The 16,998-nt window shown below is 51.5% G+C and overlaps 1 protein-coding gene across 5 annotated transcripts in view; it reads right to left on the bottom strand.

Moving 5' to 3' along the window:
• Nucleotides 1-3,410: 3,410 nt before the first annotated feature.
• MFSD4A (major facilitator superfamily domain containing 4A) overlaps nucleotides 3,411-16,998 on the bottom strand; it is a 31,491-nt gene continuing 17,903 nt past the window's right edge. For 2 of the 5 annotated variants that reach the window (XM_058701498.1, XM_058701502.1), the window contains exons 6-10: nucleotides 16,733-16,906; nucleotides 11,717-11,864; nucleotides 8,117-8,187; nucleotides 6,794-6,816; nucleotides 3,411-5,636 (exon numbers count right to left, since the gene is read on the bottom strand). In XM_058701498.1, the coding sequence (XP_058557481.1) occupies nucleotides 5,438-5,636; nucleotides 6,794-6,816; nucleotides 8,117-8,187; nucleotides 11,717-11,864; nucleotides 16,733-16,906 (615 nt within the window). In that variant the 3' untranslated portion in view covers nucleotides 3,411-5,437. Of the gene's footprint in view, nucleotides 5,637-6,793; nucleotides 6,915-8,116; nucleotides 8,188-11,716; nucleotides 11,865-16,732; nucleotides 16,907-16,998 lie in introns of all 5 variants that reach the window. The other 3 variants (XM_058701500.1, XM_058701499.1, XM_058701501.1) reach the window with 3 other exon arrangements.

Here is a 16,998-nt window from a genome sequence, read left to right as displayed (position 1 = left end):
TTAAAATATTTAAAGCCTGGGGCGCCTGGGTGGCTCAGTCGGTTGAGCGACCGACTTCAGCTCAGGTCATGGTCTCACAGTTTGTGAGTTCGAGCCCCACGTCGGGCTCTGTGCTGACAGCTCAGAGCCTGGAGCCTGCTTCTGATTCTGTGTCTCCCTCTCTCTCTGCCCCTCCCCTGCTCATGCTCTGTCTTTCTCTGTCTCAGAAATAAACATTAAAAAAATTAAAAAAAAAATAAAAATAAAAAAAATAAAATATTTAAAGCCTGAGTTGGGATATAGGTGCTGGAAACGGGAGATTGTAAAATGATTGTCGCCATAAAAAGGAATTGAGAACTGACGGGCTAGAAAAACTACTCCCCGTGTGAAAATTTCACTTCTGTCTGTTTTTTTTTAACTTTAAGAAACTTAGATTCTTTCATTCTAGCCCTTGTGAGCACCATATTTTGCTTGTTTCTGCTCTAGGCATTGTTTCTTGACATAAGACACTGGAGACTTGAGTTCTTTAAGTTAATGAAATTGGGCCCTTTCCGAGCTGAGTTGGGGAAAGTGGGGTTACTAGATGACACAAATTACGTCACAGAGGGCTGTCTCTTGTCTCCAGGGGGAGATAACGAGATGGAGTAAGAGTTCCGTGGGGGGCAATGAAGCTTCACTTCAGATGGTGGGTAAACCATGTTCAGCGTGTTTGGGTAGTAACCACTGAGGACGACAGCCGGATCCTCCTAAACCGCTGTCGTCAAATAATATTACCTAAAACCGTTGTCCCGGGAGGTCGAATACGTTTGGGAAATGGGGTCACCACCTCTTGGAGATTCAAGATGCATATTAGAATATTAAAAGCTCTAAGAAATCCTTCAGTAAAAAAGCCTGTTCGATCCACCATTTTCTAACCTTTCTGGCTGTTGACACATTCTCTTGAGAGGCATAATGTCCATTTTGCAATCACTTTCTGTGTTTTATAGATGCATCTAGTGACAAACTAATGCCCGAACATTGAGTAATTTCCCAGGGCTTGCATTACCACGTTGGAGATAATCATTAACAGTTGTAAGCTTTTGGGGCACCTGGGTGGCTCAGTCGGTTAAGCATCTGCCTTTGGCTCAGGACATGATCTCAGTTTGTGAGTTTGAGCCCCACGTCAGGCTCTCTGCTGTCAGGGTGGAGCCCATTTTGGATCCTCTGTCTCCCTCTCTCTCTGTCCCTCCCCTGCTCGTTCTCATTCTCTCTCTCAAAAATTTAAAAAAAAAAAAAAAAAAAAGCTCTCACACTGATTTGTCACTATAAAGCACTGCACTTACCGGAATATGCCCTGTGGGTGCCTGGCTGGCTCAGTCAGAGGAGCATGGCCCTTGATCTTGGGATTGTGAGTTCAAGCCCCACTTTGGGTGCAGAGATTAAATAAAACTTAAAAAAAAAAAAGAGGAATATGCCCTGTCACTGGAGTTCATGAAGGTGACTTCCTTTGGGATAACTTCAAAAGGACAGTGTGTGATGAAAAATCAAACAGGAAAGATCATTTCTACCAGATGGAAAGCGTTGGTGTCGAGGAGGTTGCTGGAACGTCACAGTCGATGTTATGATTCCCGTGTGCTTTTCAAAGCATCATTGACAGAAACCCCACTCTTGTCAAGGCCACCTTCCATGTTGCCCAGTCTAGTGGTCGATGTTCAGTCCTCATCAGAATTCATGGCAGCATTGGTTACTTCCTCCTCCTCGAGATACTTACTCTTCATGGTGCCTTCCAGGAAACCACAGTCTCTCCTGAACTTCCTCCTCCTTCCGTGGCTTCTCTCATTTGCTCTGCTGGACCATATATATATATTTTTTAAACCACTAAGTGTTGAAGAACCCCAGGGCTCAACCTTCTAATCATATGTTCTCTCTCTAGGTGGTCGTCTTCAGTCCCACAGCTTTAAGCTCTATAGGTATGTGACCATGAAATTTATATCTTTGGGCTTGACGTTGACGCTCTGTGCATTTATACTTACTAGCCTTCTTCACATGCGAGATACCATCATAAAATGAACATGTGCAAGACAATTGTGGAACACCTCCTTCATCCTCCAGTGTTCACTGGCCTCGTCATCTAGCCAGTAACTCAAGTCAATGCCCTGGGGTCATCCTAGATTCCTGTTTTTCTCACACCCATACATACCCACTCCAGCAGCAAATTCTATCCATTCGACTTTCGAAATAGAGCTTGAATCCAATCGCGTTCACTACTTCGGATGCTACCAACATTATCGAAGCCACCAACGTCTCTTGCGTAGTTTAGGCAGTGGTGCCCTCGCCAGTGTCCCGGTTTCATTCCTGCCCCCCAGTTTCTTCTCCTCACAACAAGCAGAGTATTACTTTTAGAAGTGTAAATGAGACCACGTGCCCTGCCTGCTCGCAACTCCCAACGATTTCACATACAAACAACAGAATCCGTGCTCCCGCCATGGCAAGTAGGATCTGGCCCCTCGCTGCCACTCCCGCCTGCTTCCTGCTCCTGTCACCACCTTGCTCACTGCATTTAAGCCTCACTGGCCAGCTTGCTGCCTCTCAGGCACGGCACACGAATGCTGGCCGATGCCTGTGCACTCACCCCTTCCCCTGCCTCCTACGAGCCTTCCCTGGGACTTGGAGTTACTGCTCCCGCCCGTCATCTAGTGCCAGCACAGACGGCACCTCCTTACGAAGGCTTCCAGGAGCATCTGTTGCCAATCCCTGCTTTATGTTCCTCTGTGGCACTCAAGTATCCTTCATCTCCCGGCGTGGTCCTCTCCTGTCTTTCTGTCTTCAACTGCAGTGTAATCTGAGGCAGATGCTTCTATCTCATTGCCGATTCTCTGCACCTAATCAGTGCCTTGGACATAACAGGTGGCTCAATAAATCTTTTTTTTTTTTTTCCTAAAGATTTGATTCTTAATCTCTGCACCCAGCGTGGGGCTCAAACTTACAACCCGGAGATTAAGAGTCACATGTGCTTCCCGACTGAGCCAGCCGGGCACCCCCTAAATCTTTTGAAAACGAATAAATGAATCAATCCTCTAAAAGCCCTCTCGGTCAGTCTGTCTTCCTTTAGTGAATCTGGCGTACAGATGGATTAGATTCCTGCCTCCAAGCAGCAGACGGACATCTGGGAACAGGGTGATCCTGTTGCACTCTGAAATGTCACACTCTTCAAAGGAGATCAGGTAAAAAGCCCCACTTGCTCTGGAACTGATTTTGAAGTGGGGTTGCCTTCCCTTATTCTGATTATACGAACGAGGGAAATAGTGATTCTCAGTCTAACAGTTTTGTTTCTTCTAAAATATCAGCCATGTGAACCTACAGTTTGAGAGAGACCTCTCTTTGGAAAATATTTGGTCATTTGTTTCTGAGCTGCATATAAAAGGCTCGATCGTCCATAACGGATAACACACTTGTTAAATTTAAAATATTTTATTTCAGGAAAGGTACACTTAGATTTGCTTCAATCTCGTTTTCTATATTCTCAAATTAACCATGATCATCTTAGATAAAGCCATTGATCCTTCTTTGTAAATCTGTATAAAAAGGATGCGGGTTTTTTTGTTTGTTTGTTTGTTTGTTTGTTTTGAAAAACCACAAGAAAAATACAGCTACTTTCTTTTTGTCCAGGTCAGTCACTCCAGTTAGAGTGCACATTGAAGTCCGGCAGCCATCAGCAATTTTTAAGTATTTACAGGCATAGTTAAAACTACACCCTTAGACCATCAGCCTTCAAAAAAATTTAGATCTGTTTGACTTAACAATAATTATGTACCAAACATAGGAACAATTTCGAATCTGCTTATGAAGAGGTTTTAAAAATAAAAATTGCTAGCATTTATGAAGCAGTTTCTAGGTCAGGCATACAATAATTGCTTTAAACAAAGCCACTTCATTCTTTCAGAATTCCTTTGAGGTAGGGTAAGTTCTTTTAGAAATGTCACTTAGATTTAACAAGAACAAGCAAGGCTGGAAGACCATCAGTGAGGGACCTGCCCAGGGCCGCACAGCTAGAAAGCGGGGCCAGCGCCCGCTCTCCGGCCAGGGCCCCGTCACCACACAGGATATGCTGGCAGACGCGGCCGGCTGACATGACAAGGCCACCGATCTGGGGTACACTGCTCAGTGTGGGGCCTGCGGCTCAGGCTGCAGAGAACCTCGATCCCCTTTTTACAGCCACGCATGCACGTTTGTACATAACGCAGAGAAGCTGCAGGTAAGCGCACGTACGGTCACCGTCACGGCCATTTTACTACTTACAGACGCCTCCGTGGTCTCACCCTTTCCAAGTGGCAGGCTCTGTGCCCTCTCGATCACTAGGGGATCTGCTCGGTCGGGAGAGCCCCCTCCTCCACACTGCTTCCGGTGTGCTGCTCCCCCCGCATCGCTCGGCAGTCCCAGCTTTTTGTTAAGGAAACCCACCTGACGTGATACAAAGAGCTGTTTTCCTTGACAAAAGATGTAAAGTTTAAATCAGGTATTTTTGAGAATTTCTCGGTGCTGTGCCTACACTTCGCGTAAGCGCGGTCAAGTAAAAGAAAACCGGAACCTTCATCCCATTCTCCCAGATGGCTCCTGAGCCCGTTAGCACTGATCGTTAGCAGTGGGGTACTTGCAGGTAGATGTTTAACAACTGGCTCTCCAGGGGGAAGAGAAAGGGGAGGATGTGTAGCCTCTGCCAGTTTCTATGGGGTGAATCCTCCCACGTGGCTGATCTCGAGCCACCAGACACGTTACCACTGACAGCGCATCTGGGAAGAGATGGACAGAGCCACACCTGCGTATCCTATTTCCCCTGTACAGGTACAATACCCTTAGATACCTTCAAGGAAGGGATGAGTTTTGAGTGGTTCTTTCCCTTGTCTTTAATGGAATTGTTAACTTTCTATAAAATCTCATGTTTCATACTGGCCGAGTTTTAACAACTAGCTCTCAAAAGGAAATGCTAACAACCGGCTTTTATCAGCTAGTACGAGCCAGCCCAGCATACCACTGAATTAGTGTCCCAAAGATAGCAAGATTCGACTTTTCCTTTCGATGTTTTAGATTTTAAACGAACTACGGATATCAGCAACGGGAATTTGAGGGACTGTGGCTTACCAAAAAGTAAAAAGCACGTAAATCATTTGAGCATGCCGGGAACTAACTTGGGGTTTGTTTTGACTGATTTCAAATATATCTACAGCAAGCAGTGATCATCGAACTTTACAATTTCAACCTGTTCTTTCAAACTTCAACGAAAAGTGATATTCAAACCCAGGGGATGGTCCATGCAGGAGGTGGTTGGTGGCCAATGGAGTGAAGCATACGGCTGTCTTCTTCCTTCCCATCGGGGTATCCTGGACACCTCTTACCAAAGGTCCGAACCGGGGGAGAGGAAGGTAACTTGAATATCCATCCAGTAAACTGCTAATGATTTTCCCAGTCCGTTCAATTTCTTCTACCTAACCAAGTATTTGTGGAAAAGATCCAAGCCAAGGCGTGGAGAGATCGCCTCCAGGGCGACCCCCAATTTCTTGAACACTTTGGTCTGTGCTGGTGCTCGAGAGGCCGGCCGTCTTCGCCTGCCCCCTTCCCCCAGTTTTACCTCTGGTAGCACTCTGGGCTTTCCATTCCCAGTGCTTTGTCCTGGGTAGGAACTACAACAGAAAAAACAGGTAGCATGCGTCAGCAGCTCTGATTAGCTGCGGCAATTATTCATTCCAAGAGCTTCCCCGGGCTTTTGCTTTTCCCATCCTATGGCTCCATAGGGAGAACAAGCAGAGAGTCAGACTTACTGGTTCTGGCAAACTGTTGGTGGAGGGAGTTCGTTGAGACTCGCGTCTGGGGCTCAGGGAATATAGGTTTCTTTTGGTCTCCCACCAACAGGGAACTCATTGGGTGTTACTCATTGGATATTCACCAAATAGTTCTCGAATGTGTGGCCTAAATGAAGGCTCCATGCTGAGTGCTAGGCTAGACACCAGCTGGTACCGGCCACCTTGGAAGCGGGGCTACAGTTAGTGCTGACCGGGGTGTGGGGGGGGAGGCGGTGGTGGGATTGCTCTTCTGGGCTTTAAACTGAGTGGTCATCTGAGAGATCGGATTGCAGACACCCATTCCTTCAGTTTTTTGGTGATCATGTTGCTTTTATGGAGAGGATGAGGGCTCCGCTTGGGCCCCTTCTCTTAAGAACTGGCTACGTGCACAGCTGATACACTGCCTGGGACTCTCAGATCTCTGGGCAGAAAGGCTGGGAGGCTCAGGGACATGAAAATAGCCTCGGGACACCCCCTGCCTTGGGTCTCCAGGAATGAGACTATTCTTAGGAGGTGTCTCTGCCCCAAAGGAGCTTTTCTTTGCCACTTGGCCTGAAGGACCTCTTTTTGAAAAAGAAATTGGGACTAGAGTCAAAATCCCAAACTGCAAAGAGATGGCCAATTAGGCCTCGGGGCCGTGTTCCAGCCAAGGAGGCAGACGCCGCCTTTCAGGGCCCCACACGGGCTGGAAAGGGAATCCTGGCCCGTGGTCCCACGGCATGGGGATGCAGGAAGCCAAGTTCACGATCCGTGCCCCTCTGCTGATGGAGAAACCATGAGTCAGCCTATCCCATTCCCTCCTGCCCTAAGAGTCCAGTGCGGACAATCGCATGGCAAAGCAGGAAGAGGGGAAAAGGAAGCTGTAGAAAAATAAACACTTCCTCGCATTTTACTTGGAACAGAACAGTATTGGTGGCGTGCTACGATCTACAGCATCTCCCACAGCCTCGCCTCACTTTGTTTTCCTCCTCTTGTGTAGCAACAGATTCTTTCCTTACCTGATGAGAGTCCAGAGTGCATCCTGTGGAAAAACAGGAGCAAGACATAGAAGGTAAAAGCCAAGCAACCAAAGATCACGCCACAGACCAGGAAGCTATAGCTGCCCTGGGCCTGGAAAATCTGCCAGAGGGGAAAACACAGAGACGCAGGCCGTCAGAGCCTCACAGGAAGGCGCACTGGAGGAAGCAGCTTTCCCCGACCCCCGGCGGGCTCCGCAGTCAGGTTGAGGCCCGTCACACCAACGGGCAGGGTGGTGAGTAGGAGGGACGTCTTGGCCTCGTTTCAAGGTTATGTGTCTGGAGGAGGCAGAAATCCTGCTCGTGACCCCTGCGGTCCCTTTTTGCTCTGTATCTGGAAGCTTCTGAAAATCTCTCCATCTTCCTTAAAACTCCGGTCAGACCGTTTCTATACCCACAGGGCCGAACCAGAACTCTGCAGAGGATGTGTATAGACCTATGTCTCTCTATCATGGAAAATTTAAAACACAGGCCAAAGGAGCTTATGGAGTTCCCCTGGGCCCGTCACCCGACTAGCAATTAGCAATTAGCACCTCCGTGCCCCTCCACTGTCCCCTGCACAAGATTACCCTGAAGCAAACCCCAGACCTCACGTCATTTCCATGCGGAGTGTTATCAGGAGGTGTAGCTCTCCTCCCGGCAGGGCACAAGATCGGGAAAGGAGGGTTGGGATTAGGGGCATCTGGGAGACCCAAAGACCTAGGTTTGAACATCCTATCCCTTATTAGAAGTATGACTGACCGAGGGCAAGTTGCTCATTTATCTGAGTTTCAATATCCTCCTTTGCAAAGGGGGGCGTAACAACAGCGCTAGGAGCTTCAAACGAAGGCAGATGTATTTTTTTCCTGGTGCACCCGGGAGGACTGGTACGTCTGAAGAGACGCGGGAGGGCTGGCCCTCGATGAGGGCAGGACTTGGGCAGGAAAGCTGGGCCCTGTGTAGGGTGGCCAGAGGCTAGGGGAGCTGGGGTGGGGACGGTAGGTTGAGAAGGGGTGGGAAAAGAGCTCCCGCCCGCCACTCAATCCCATCCAGGCTCTGGGAGCTGAACGACATTCCCACAGGGCCCCGCTGGCCCCGCTCCCAGACATGACTTGTGTTTGCTTTGGATCGTACCGCGCCTCCCTTCACATCTCCAGGTCTCACATGCAGAAGCAGAAACAGGTAACAGAGGGGGGCCCTGCCTGCTCTGTGGGACCCCCAGGGGAGGAACAGCTTGGGTTCAGAAGGTGGCTGGCTACATCTTCCCACCTGCTTGGAGGGGGGGTCCCCAAACGCTGTCCCCTGCCCCTAGGGTCTCCCACATACCGAACCAACCAGCATCTGGAGAACCATCTCGCCAATTCCTGCCCCTGTCACCAGCACCGTGGTCGCACAGCCTAACCAAAAGAGAAGGATTTGGGTTAGTAAAAGCAAGTTAAGGAGACAAGTCAGCTGGTACAATCCCGGCTATTTCTGGGGAGACCCTGGAAAATGGTGTGACTGCCTAAGAGGACGAGTTCGAATTCCTAAGATTTCTCAGACCTCAGCCCTTAACTTTGCTTTGGGAATGCTTAGGTCCTGCTGTCATTATAGTTTCACTGTTCTAGAACCTTCAATCACTCAGGGTTGTCTTCAGGGTGAATTCCAAATTGCTTAGCCTGGCATTCGGGGTCCTTCCAAATCTGACTGCCCCCTACGTTTCCGGAAAGATTCCCTGATCTCCTCAGGCCAGCCCTCTCTTCCAGGCAGACCAGTGTCCTCACTGCCCTGGCATTGTACTGAGCAGCCACACCTCCGCTCACTCTGGCAACAGGGCACAGACCCCCTGAGCCCAAGCTTCAGAGTCAGACTCGGGTCCCAAGCCCAACTGTGTTACCTACCAGCCGTGTGACCTTAGGCAAGTTCTCCCCCTTCTCTAGGCCTTGGTTTCCTTTCTGTAAATGGGCATGGCAACACCTTCTCCACAGGGTTGCTGTGTGGTGAATCTGATACACCACTTAGTAAGTGGTAAGTACTTAGCACAGTGCTGAACACAGTGAACTCCCGAACCCCTGACAGTTCTCTGCTTAACCCCTTCAACGCTGCCTTCAGGATAAAGTCCAAATGCTTTCATGTGGTTTGCAGGGCCTGGTCTCTGCTGAGAGCTCAGACTCCCATCACACCTGCTCACAATCCACCCTCCCGCCAGGAGGACGGTCTCGCTTCCTGCCCTGCACACTCGTGCTCACCGCCGGGTTCTGACGCTTGCGTTCCCTCCCTCCCTCCTGAGCGGTCCTCTTCCTCCTCCCCTTCATGGGCCGAGCCCCTGTTCATCTTTGAAGTTTCTCCTTTAGACTTCCTCCGGGAAATCTCCCCCGTCCCTAACCCTGCGGTAGCTGCTCTTCGTGTCCCGCAGCCCTCCACCCTTCCCCCAGGTACCCCACTGTTTGCAGGGTAGCCTTCCCCTCTGTGCTGCGAGCCCACGAGAGAGGACTGTGCCCTGAATTGTATTCAGTGGCGTCCACTACTGCTTATTATTAGCCCAGTGACCAACATATGATAGATACTTAATGTTGATTGATTGACTACTAAAACAGAGATTATCATTCCCTGCTTTAGGCTTCAAGTTCCTCTTTTGGTCTGGCTCACGTTTACATTAGTCTCTATGCCTTTGCTGTCACTTTGTTCACTGCCCCTGCCCCACTCTTCCTTGGAATGTCTTCCCTTTTTCCTTCTGCCTTTCCAAATCCTGGGCCAGCTCATGTCCCATCTCCTCCAGGAAGCTATGTGTGGATTCAACACTGGTCATTCCCTTCTCCGAATCCCAGTAGCACCCACTGTTTATCCCACTCATTCATTCAAAAACCCTCCAGTACTTTCTGGGCATCAGTTACCGAACTAAACACCGAGTAGGCAGATGAATAATTAGAGTTAACGTACGTTTTGAGCACCTGTGAGTCAGTTAAGCTGCTAAGTCAAGTGTTTTACATTTCGTCAAATGCACAAACAATCCTAAAGATAGGTATCTGTGCCCCCGTTTTGCAGATGAGAAAGCTGAGGCTCAGAAAGGGGAAGAAAATTGAGAAAATGGTCTCAAGGCCAGAAAGTGTGCAGGCAAGACTCACATCCGGGTCTGCCAATGACCTCAAAGCCTATGCTCTCGCCCTCCTTCCCTGCTGGTGCCCACGGGGAGCACATTGCTGAGGAGAGGGCACAGATAACATAGGTACAAAAGCCATGAGGGTCAAACAAGAGAGGCCGGTACAAAGGAGAGGGACACATCTTTCCAGGGGGAATCAGAGAAACTTCTGGAAGGGGTAGAGAAGGAGGGACTTGAGCAGGCAGGTAAAGGGGCCAGACGGAGTAGAGCGGGCACTCCAGGCAGAGCATAGCTTTTGTGCCATCGGGGACTAGCAAGTAATTCAGCATGGCCGGGACGCAGGCCCTGAGTACAAGAGGTGGGCAGGGGAGGCTGGTGAAAGGAGAAGAGCACCACCGGAATATACAAAGGCCGTGACTGTGTGTTTCACGGGGACCCCTCTGCAGCAGGTTGGAGACCCGCCGCTCAGTGGTCCCACCTTGGCTGCACTTCAGAGCCTCCCAGTGGCTCAGGGCCAATTACGCCAGGTGTCATGGAAACAACACCCAGGCCTCTGGTTGTGTTACACGCGCTCTGGGTGATTTTAATGTGGGACCAGCACTGAGAACCGCCACCGAGGGAGGCAAATCTGAAGGGCACAGGCCAAGACCTGCGGAGGCAGCGACGGAGGTGATCAGAGACTGGAAAAAACGGGGCACCGTGAAATATTCCAAGCAGGCACGTCATGGGAAAGGCCTGAACTGCGGTAGGGATGGTGGGAAATGAGAAGAGGGCAGATCTGAGTGACCACTTATTATTATTACTATTCTCCAACATTTGGCTTACTTAATGAACTTATTTTTAAGTAGGCTCCACACCCAATGTGGGGCTCGAACTCACGACCCCGATGTCAAGAGTCACATGCTCCGCGGACTGAGCCGGCCAGGCGCCCGTGTCGTCTAACATTTGTTGACCACTTAAAACTCTGGGATCCACGGCGTGATGTGTGATACCAACGTTAATTCACTGCTTTCGTCTACTCACTGGGGTTTGGAGATCATCCTTAGATCTCGCGGATCCAGGCCTGCCATCTCTTGTTACTGGGGATAACTGCGCTGGTTTGGGCTCTAACTGCTCCAGACCGCACCCCCCCCCCCCATACACCATTTCCTCACTCCTCCCTAAAGAAATCACTCCTCCTCAATGTTGGTTTTCCGACACCCCAGGGCACTCTAGCTACTTCTAAGGGTAATGTTAAATGTTCAAAACATAATTATTTTTAATTAACCCATTTAAAGAAAAAAAAAAAAGGATCATTGCTCATTGCTACACGCGGTGGGGAGGCTACAGCAGGGGAGGGAGATTACTGCAGGGAATTTGAGGTTTCCGGCATCCAAGAACCCCATCAGGACAACCCCCAATCAAGTGTGGAGCCGCTGTTCTAACTCTCCGTGCTTCCAAAAACAGCCGCAAGAACGGCAGAGCAAGGAGGTACTATTACTGATAAGTTATAAACCTCCTTCCTATGCCCTAACTTTTCCTGCGCAACTTTGCTGGTCTCTGAACTTGGGATTTCCAGCACACCCGTGTTCCACAAAATGCCAGCTGTGCCTCAGGAGGCACTGCCGTGGGAGAAAAGAAAACGGGAAAGAGAAGCTTACGGCTTCTCAGTGGCCTGAAATCACACGACACGGGCATACTGTCGAACGGGGAACTCCACGTGGGTCAGAACTTTGCGAACAAGTTCCCACCCGAGTCAGGAGGGCGGGGATCTGGCTGGAATACCACAGAAAAGATGGGGCGTCGGGGGAGGAAGCCGCACCCAGCCAAGGGGGGGCGCTCTTTGCTCTGCGCCCCAGCACACCCACCTTTGTACTGCAGAATGTCCTCAGTGTAGGCCAGCATGCTGGGGAAGGTGCTACTGAGGAACAGGCCCAGGCTGGCTGTCCCCACGAACAGGAAGACGACGTTGTAGGAGAAAACGAGAAGCACTAGGAACGTCACCACCACGCCCACCTTTTAACAGCAGAGAAGGAGGCTATTAGTAACTGGGAAAAGCTGGGCGTCCGGCTCCTGACTTGGAAAGCTCCTCTCGGACCCCAGAACAGCGCTGTGTGACCAGGGCGCCTCCCTGTGGACTGTGTGGGAACTGCACCTTCCCCAGCCGGGTCTCGGCCATGGATGCCCTGGGGGATGAGCCTCCAAGACCGCTAGGCAGAGGGCGGGCCATACACACTTGAAAAGCGCTTGGTGAGGCTGTACTGCCTGTCCCTCAGGTCTTATCTTGGAGCACGGGGAATTCCAGCCACGCCACCAGTTCTCTGCCCTCCACTCCTCATGAAGAGGAGCTGCTTTTCTGGCCCTAAAAGCCATGTGTTTGCAGGCAGCAGGAGGGGCTGGCTGGGGAGGGTGTGGGTGGCTGGGTCCCCACGCTCTGGGAATCCAGGCAAACCTCCCAGACGGAGGGTCCGTGACTGTGGCCCGGTTCCCCGGTTTCACCTCAGACTCCCATGAGCAAATTCCAGCCTGTGGTTAGAGACTCTTGTGATGGATTCGGGGACCAGAGATCTTCCTGGTTCAGCAAGGGTCTCTGTCACACGGGCATATTTTTGTTAAGTGTCGCTTTTTCTAAATCCCTTAAAAAGGTTTTTATGTCAATATTGAAAAATTTCTAGGCAAAATGCCCCTGGGAGGAAACTTAGGCAGCCCGGGTCTGGAGGCAAAAGACCAAGTCTGGGGCTTTGAAGTCCTTGATCTCTCTAGCCTCCTAGTCCACGAAATGGGTTACAAAAGCTACACGGAAGAGTGGTAGGAAAATGATGGCAACGCAGGGTCTCCTCAAGTGTGACTCTTGCGACAAATATCAGTCTTAGTGTTCACAGGCAGATCCCGGGGATTTGCTCCAGCTGGAAGAACCAAGCCAGTGATCGCAACCCGCGAGCCCCCTCCCTTGACGCTTCTCTACCAGCCCCTCCGTCTCTGCTGCAAGATCTCTTGGTCCGAGACCTGAGACCTAGCGAAAGACTTGCTGCCCCGGAGGGGGGTGTACCACAAATGGCGGCTGAGGGGAAGACACCCTCTTCACAATGGAGAAGCAGCGTGAAAGACTTCTTAACGCGAAAGAGGCGGACATATCCAAGGTTCCAAGTATAATGTATTTCTTTGGCACAGAAAATGGCCCCACAGCTTCACTGCTCTTTCTTCCTCCTCTGCTCAATCTTTAAATGTTGGCACGGCCCCAGACCCTTCTGGCTCTTTGTCTGTGTTCCCTGTTGGGCCGGCGCCATGGTTTCAAATATCTCTACGCCCAGCCGCTTAAATCCATCCCTCTGGCCATGACCTGTGTCCAGAACTCCACTGGATGACTGACAACCTGGTCCAGACAGAGCCCGGCCTTGCCTCCAGCAAACACACTTCCCCGCATCGGTGAAGGGCATCCCCATCCGCCCCGTGGTCAGGCCCTGTCACGAAGGTATGTATGTCCTTGATCTTGTTTCCTCCTTCTTTCCACCTTCAGGCCAAGGGCAAGTCCTGTCAACTCCGCCCCCAAAACGCTGTGCATCCTTGTACCTCTCCACACCCATCCCGGACCACCCTCTTGTGCCTGGACTGCAGGAGTGGCTCTTCATTGTCTCCCTTCTAGATCTATCCACGCTCATACAGCACATGACAGCGTGCTTCAAAGCAGATCTGTGCTCGCTTCGGCAGCACATATACTAAAATACGAAGCAGGTCAGGGGCGCCTGGGTGGCTCAGTCGGTTAAGCAACCGACTTCAGCTCAGGTCATGATCTCACTGCTTGTGAGTTCGAGACCCACGTTGGGCTCTGTGCTGACAGCTGGGAGCCTGGAGCCTGCTTCAGATTCTGTCTTTGTTTCTCTCTGCCCCTCCCCTGCTCACACACTGTCTCTCTCTCTCTCTCTCTCTCTCTCTCTCTCTCAAATATAAACATAAAAAAATTTTTTAAATAAAATACAAAGCAGATCATGTCCATTCCCCGCCTAACACCTTCTAAAGGCCTGCTTTTCTCCCACTTGGAATAAAACCCCAAACCTGGCTTACAAGACCTTCCAGGATCTAGCCCATGTCTGCTTCCCCAATCTGTTCCCTCTCTGCTCCCCACCACAGACCCTGCCCCACCACGCCCTCACCCAGTTAGCTCCCCCTTTGGGCCTTGCAACCAGCAGTGCCATCAGCCAGGAACCCCGACTCCTCTGCCGTTCACACCGCTGGCACCTTCTCAGTAGTCAGCTCTCAACTTAGACGTCGGGGGCAGAGCCGGCGAAGATTCTGCTCTTGCTCCCCTCCTGCTGCCTTGGCGCCCCCTTTACACACCACATGTTTGCAGGCGGGCCTTGAAGAGCCACCCTGAAAATCTCTAGACTTGGGCGAGCTTTAAATACACCTCTTATTTTAGCCGGGGTGACCGAAGACGGAGTGCGCGTGCCCAGGGCGAACTAGCCCCTCCTCCCACTCCTCCCACTCCGTGCTGCTCCCCGCCCCCGCCCCCTGCTTCTCACCTGCTAACCATGCGCCTGCTGACCGGCCCTGCAGGGCACGCCCTGCTCTCCCTCTCCTCCCCTCCCCTCTCCTCCCCTGCCCCTCTTCTTCCCTAGCCCCCTAGCCAACCATAAGCTCCCCGAGGCAGAGCCCCGCCTTGTACAACTTGGTACCCCTGCACTTGCCCACAGGCCCTGCACAAAGTGCCTGTTCCTTCACCAGGAAGTGGTTGTCGAGACCCAGGAGAACAGAGAGCAGGGTGACTGTTAGTTTAAAACCGAGAGGAGTGAATTGGCAGCATGAGGGGAACTTGCTCTCGGCTGTTTACCTGTAATCCTGCCAGGGTGCCCGCCAAAAGCACCTGAAAAGGTCTGAAAACAATCCAGGCGCCAAGGCCCCTCTCCACACCCCGAGTCACAGTCTCCGGGGGAGGGGCCCGGGAATCCGTATCTTCCCAAACCACCACTAATGTATTTGGGAGTCACTTGTTCTAGGACACTGTTTTCCCAAATCTGCTTGGTGACATGAACCCCCTGGGGTGTTGGTTAAATATACAGATCGTTAGGTACCTCTCCTGGACCTTCCAGTTCGTGAGGTCTGGGTTGGGCCCAGGAATCTGAGTTTCCTTTTAGAACCCAGCAGTCCAGGGGCGCCTGGGTGGCTCAGGCAGGTAAGCGGCCGACTTCGGCTCAGGTCATGATCTCACGGTTCGGGGGTTTGAGCCCTGCGTCCGGCTCTGTGCTGACAGCTGGGAGCCTGGAGCCTGCTTGGATTCTGTGTCTCTCTCTCTCTCTCTCTCTCTCTCTCTCTCTCTGTCCCTCCCCTGCCCGCACTCTGTGTCTCTCTCGTGCCCTCTCAAAAATAAAGAAACATTAAAAAATTTCAAAAAGTAAAAAACAAAACCCAACGGTCCGGGTGAGTTTTTCTCATCCGCGCCTGTCATGTGGGTGCTTCAGATGCTTTTCTTCCTCCCAACTCAGAGTCCCACCCCACCCTCCTCTGTCTAAGCAGCTGCCCTCGGGTCCTGCAGGGGCCCCAGTAGTGCATGTACCCGGAGCCTTCTGCACCCCAGGACTCGTGCAGACTTGCTCCTTCCCGGCAGTATCATGTTGGCCCTCTTCTTCACTGAGATGACACTCCCTTCTCCACTGCTCTTCATCCCCTCTTCCCTTCGGGTGGGGGGGGGCCCTTCTCTCTGACAATGGGACCCCTCCCTCCAGGCTCCCTCCTTTTCTCCTCGGCCTCCAAACAGGCTCCTGTCAGACAAAACTCCCTCCAGCTCAGGACCATTTGCAACGGTCACACCTCCGCTTCCTGTCCGGCCCTCAACCTCTTGAGTTTGGCTTCCGCTCACACTGCCTCCCCTCTATGTCCAACAGAAATTTCTTTCAGGGGCATGGGTGGCTCTGTTGGTTGAGCATCCGACTTTGGCTCAGGTCACGAGCTCACTCTCTCTCTCTCTCTCTCTCTCTCAAAATAAATAAAGAAAAACTGAAAAAAAAAAGTAATTTCTTTCTTAAAAGTCATCAACCAGCATAAGGTCAGATATAAAGGCTTTTCTTGGGGCTCATGATCTTTGGTGTCTGTAGCCTCAACATTATTTCCGAACCCCCTTGCCGCTAGAAACTTGACTCAGGGAAATACTTTCTGGCAGTGGGTCGGGCTGCCTGGAAAGGTAGTGAGTTCCCAGTCACTGGAGGTTGTTAAACAGACTGTGGACTCCCTGGAGGGGATGTTACAGAGGTGATTTGAGCCCTGGAGGGAGGCTGGGCTAGACGACCCTAATCTGTAATCTGGATGCTTTGTCATAGATTGTGACATGGACACACGTCAGGTCGAAAGTCTGACCCCATCGCTTGGGCCTGGAACCCCTGCCTTCCGGGCAGACCAGTTCCCTGACCAGCCTGGTACTTAAGAATCATCTGGCAGAGTTTCAAAACGCAGATTCCTAGGCTCCAGCCCAGACACGGCGATTTCTGAAGGCCAGGGGATGCCTGGCCTCCGCTGGCCATGGGGCTCTGACCAGCTGGGTGTCAAGGTCACACAGGAGGACCAAGGCCAGCACCTGCTTCACTTGTACTCTTGGCAGACTGTCAGCTGAGATCTGCTCCACTCATGGCAGTAACCACCTCCTACAGCCCCTTTCTTTGATGGGTACAAAATCAGAGGCCCAGAGAGGGAAAGGGATTTTTCCAAGGTCACACAGATAGGCTCCACCTTCTGGATTCCCCCCTTCCTCACCGGCATCTCTCTCCCCCCTGCTCTCCTCCCTCTACTCCTGCATTCCCTCCCTGTCCAGTCCCGAGCAAATGTCCTGGGGCGGTGGTAGGGCCAGGAGTGGATGGTCCTCCTGCCTCTCCAAGAAGTGAAAGGAGGCCACTTACCACATTGACGAACACCATGGTGGCTGGCTTCACTTTGGAGGAGATGGGAATGGAGATGAGCCGACCCAGGGTGATGAAGCCCCAGAAGAGGCTGGGGAGGTAACCAGCCACCTTGTGCCCCACAGACAGCGGCTTCTCCACTGCATAGCTGTACACGAAGGCTGAGTATTCCCCCTGTGGAGAGACGGGCCCTGCTGAGCACACCTGCAGCGCAGCTGAGCCCTCAGAGAAGGAAGACCAGGTTGGGGCAGGTGTGCTGAGGGCTG

This window comes from Neofelis nebulosa, chromosome 15 (genome assembly GCF_028018385.1).
Source record: "Neofelis nebulosa isolate mNeoNeb1 chromosome 15, mNeoNeb1.pri, whole genome shotgun sequence".
NCBI classification, from domain to species: Eukaryota; Metazoa; Chordata; class Mammalia; order Carnivora; family Felidae; genus Neofelis; species Neofelis nebulosa.
Note: the sequence above shows the minus strand (reverse complement) of the source record. Positions and strands in the feature narration are given on the sequence as shown.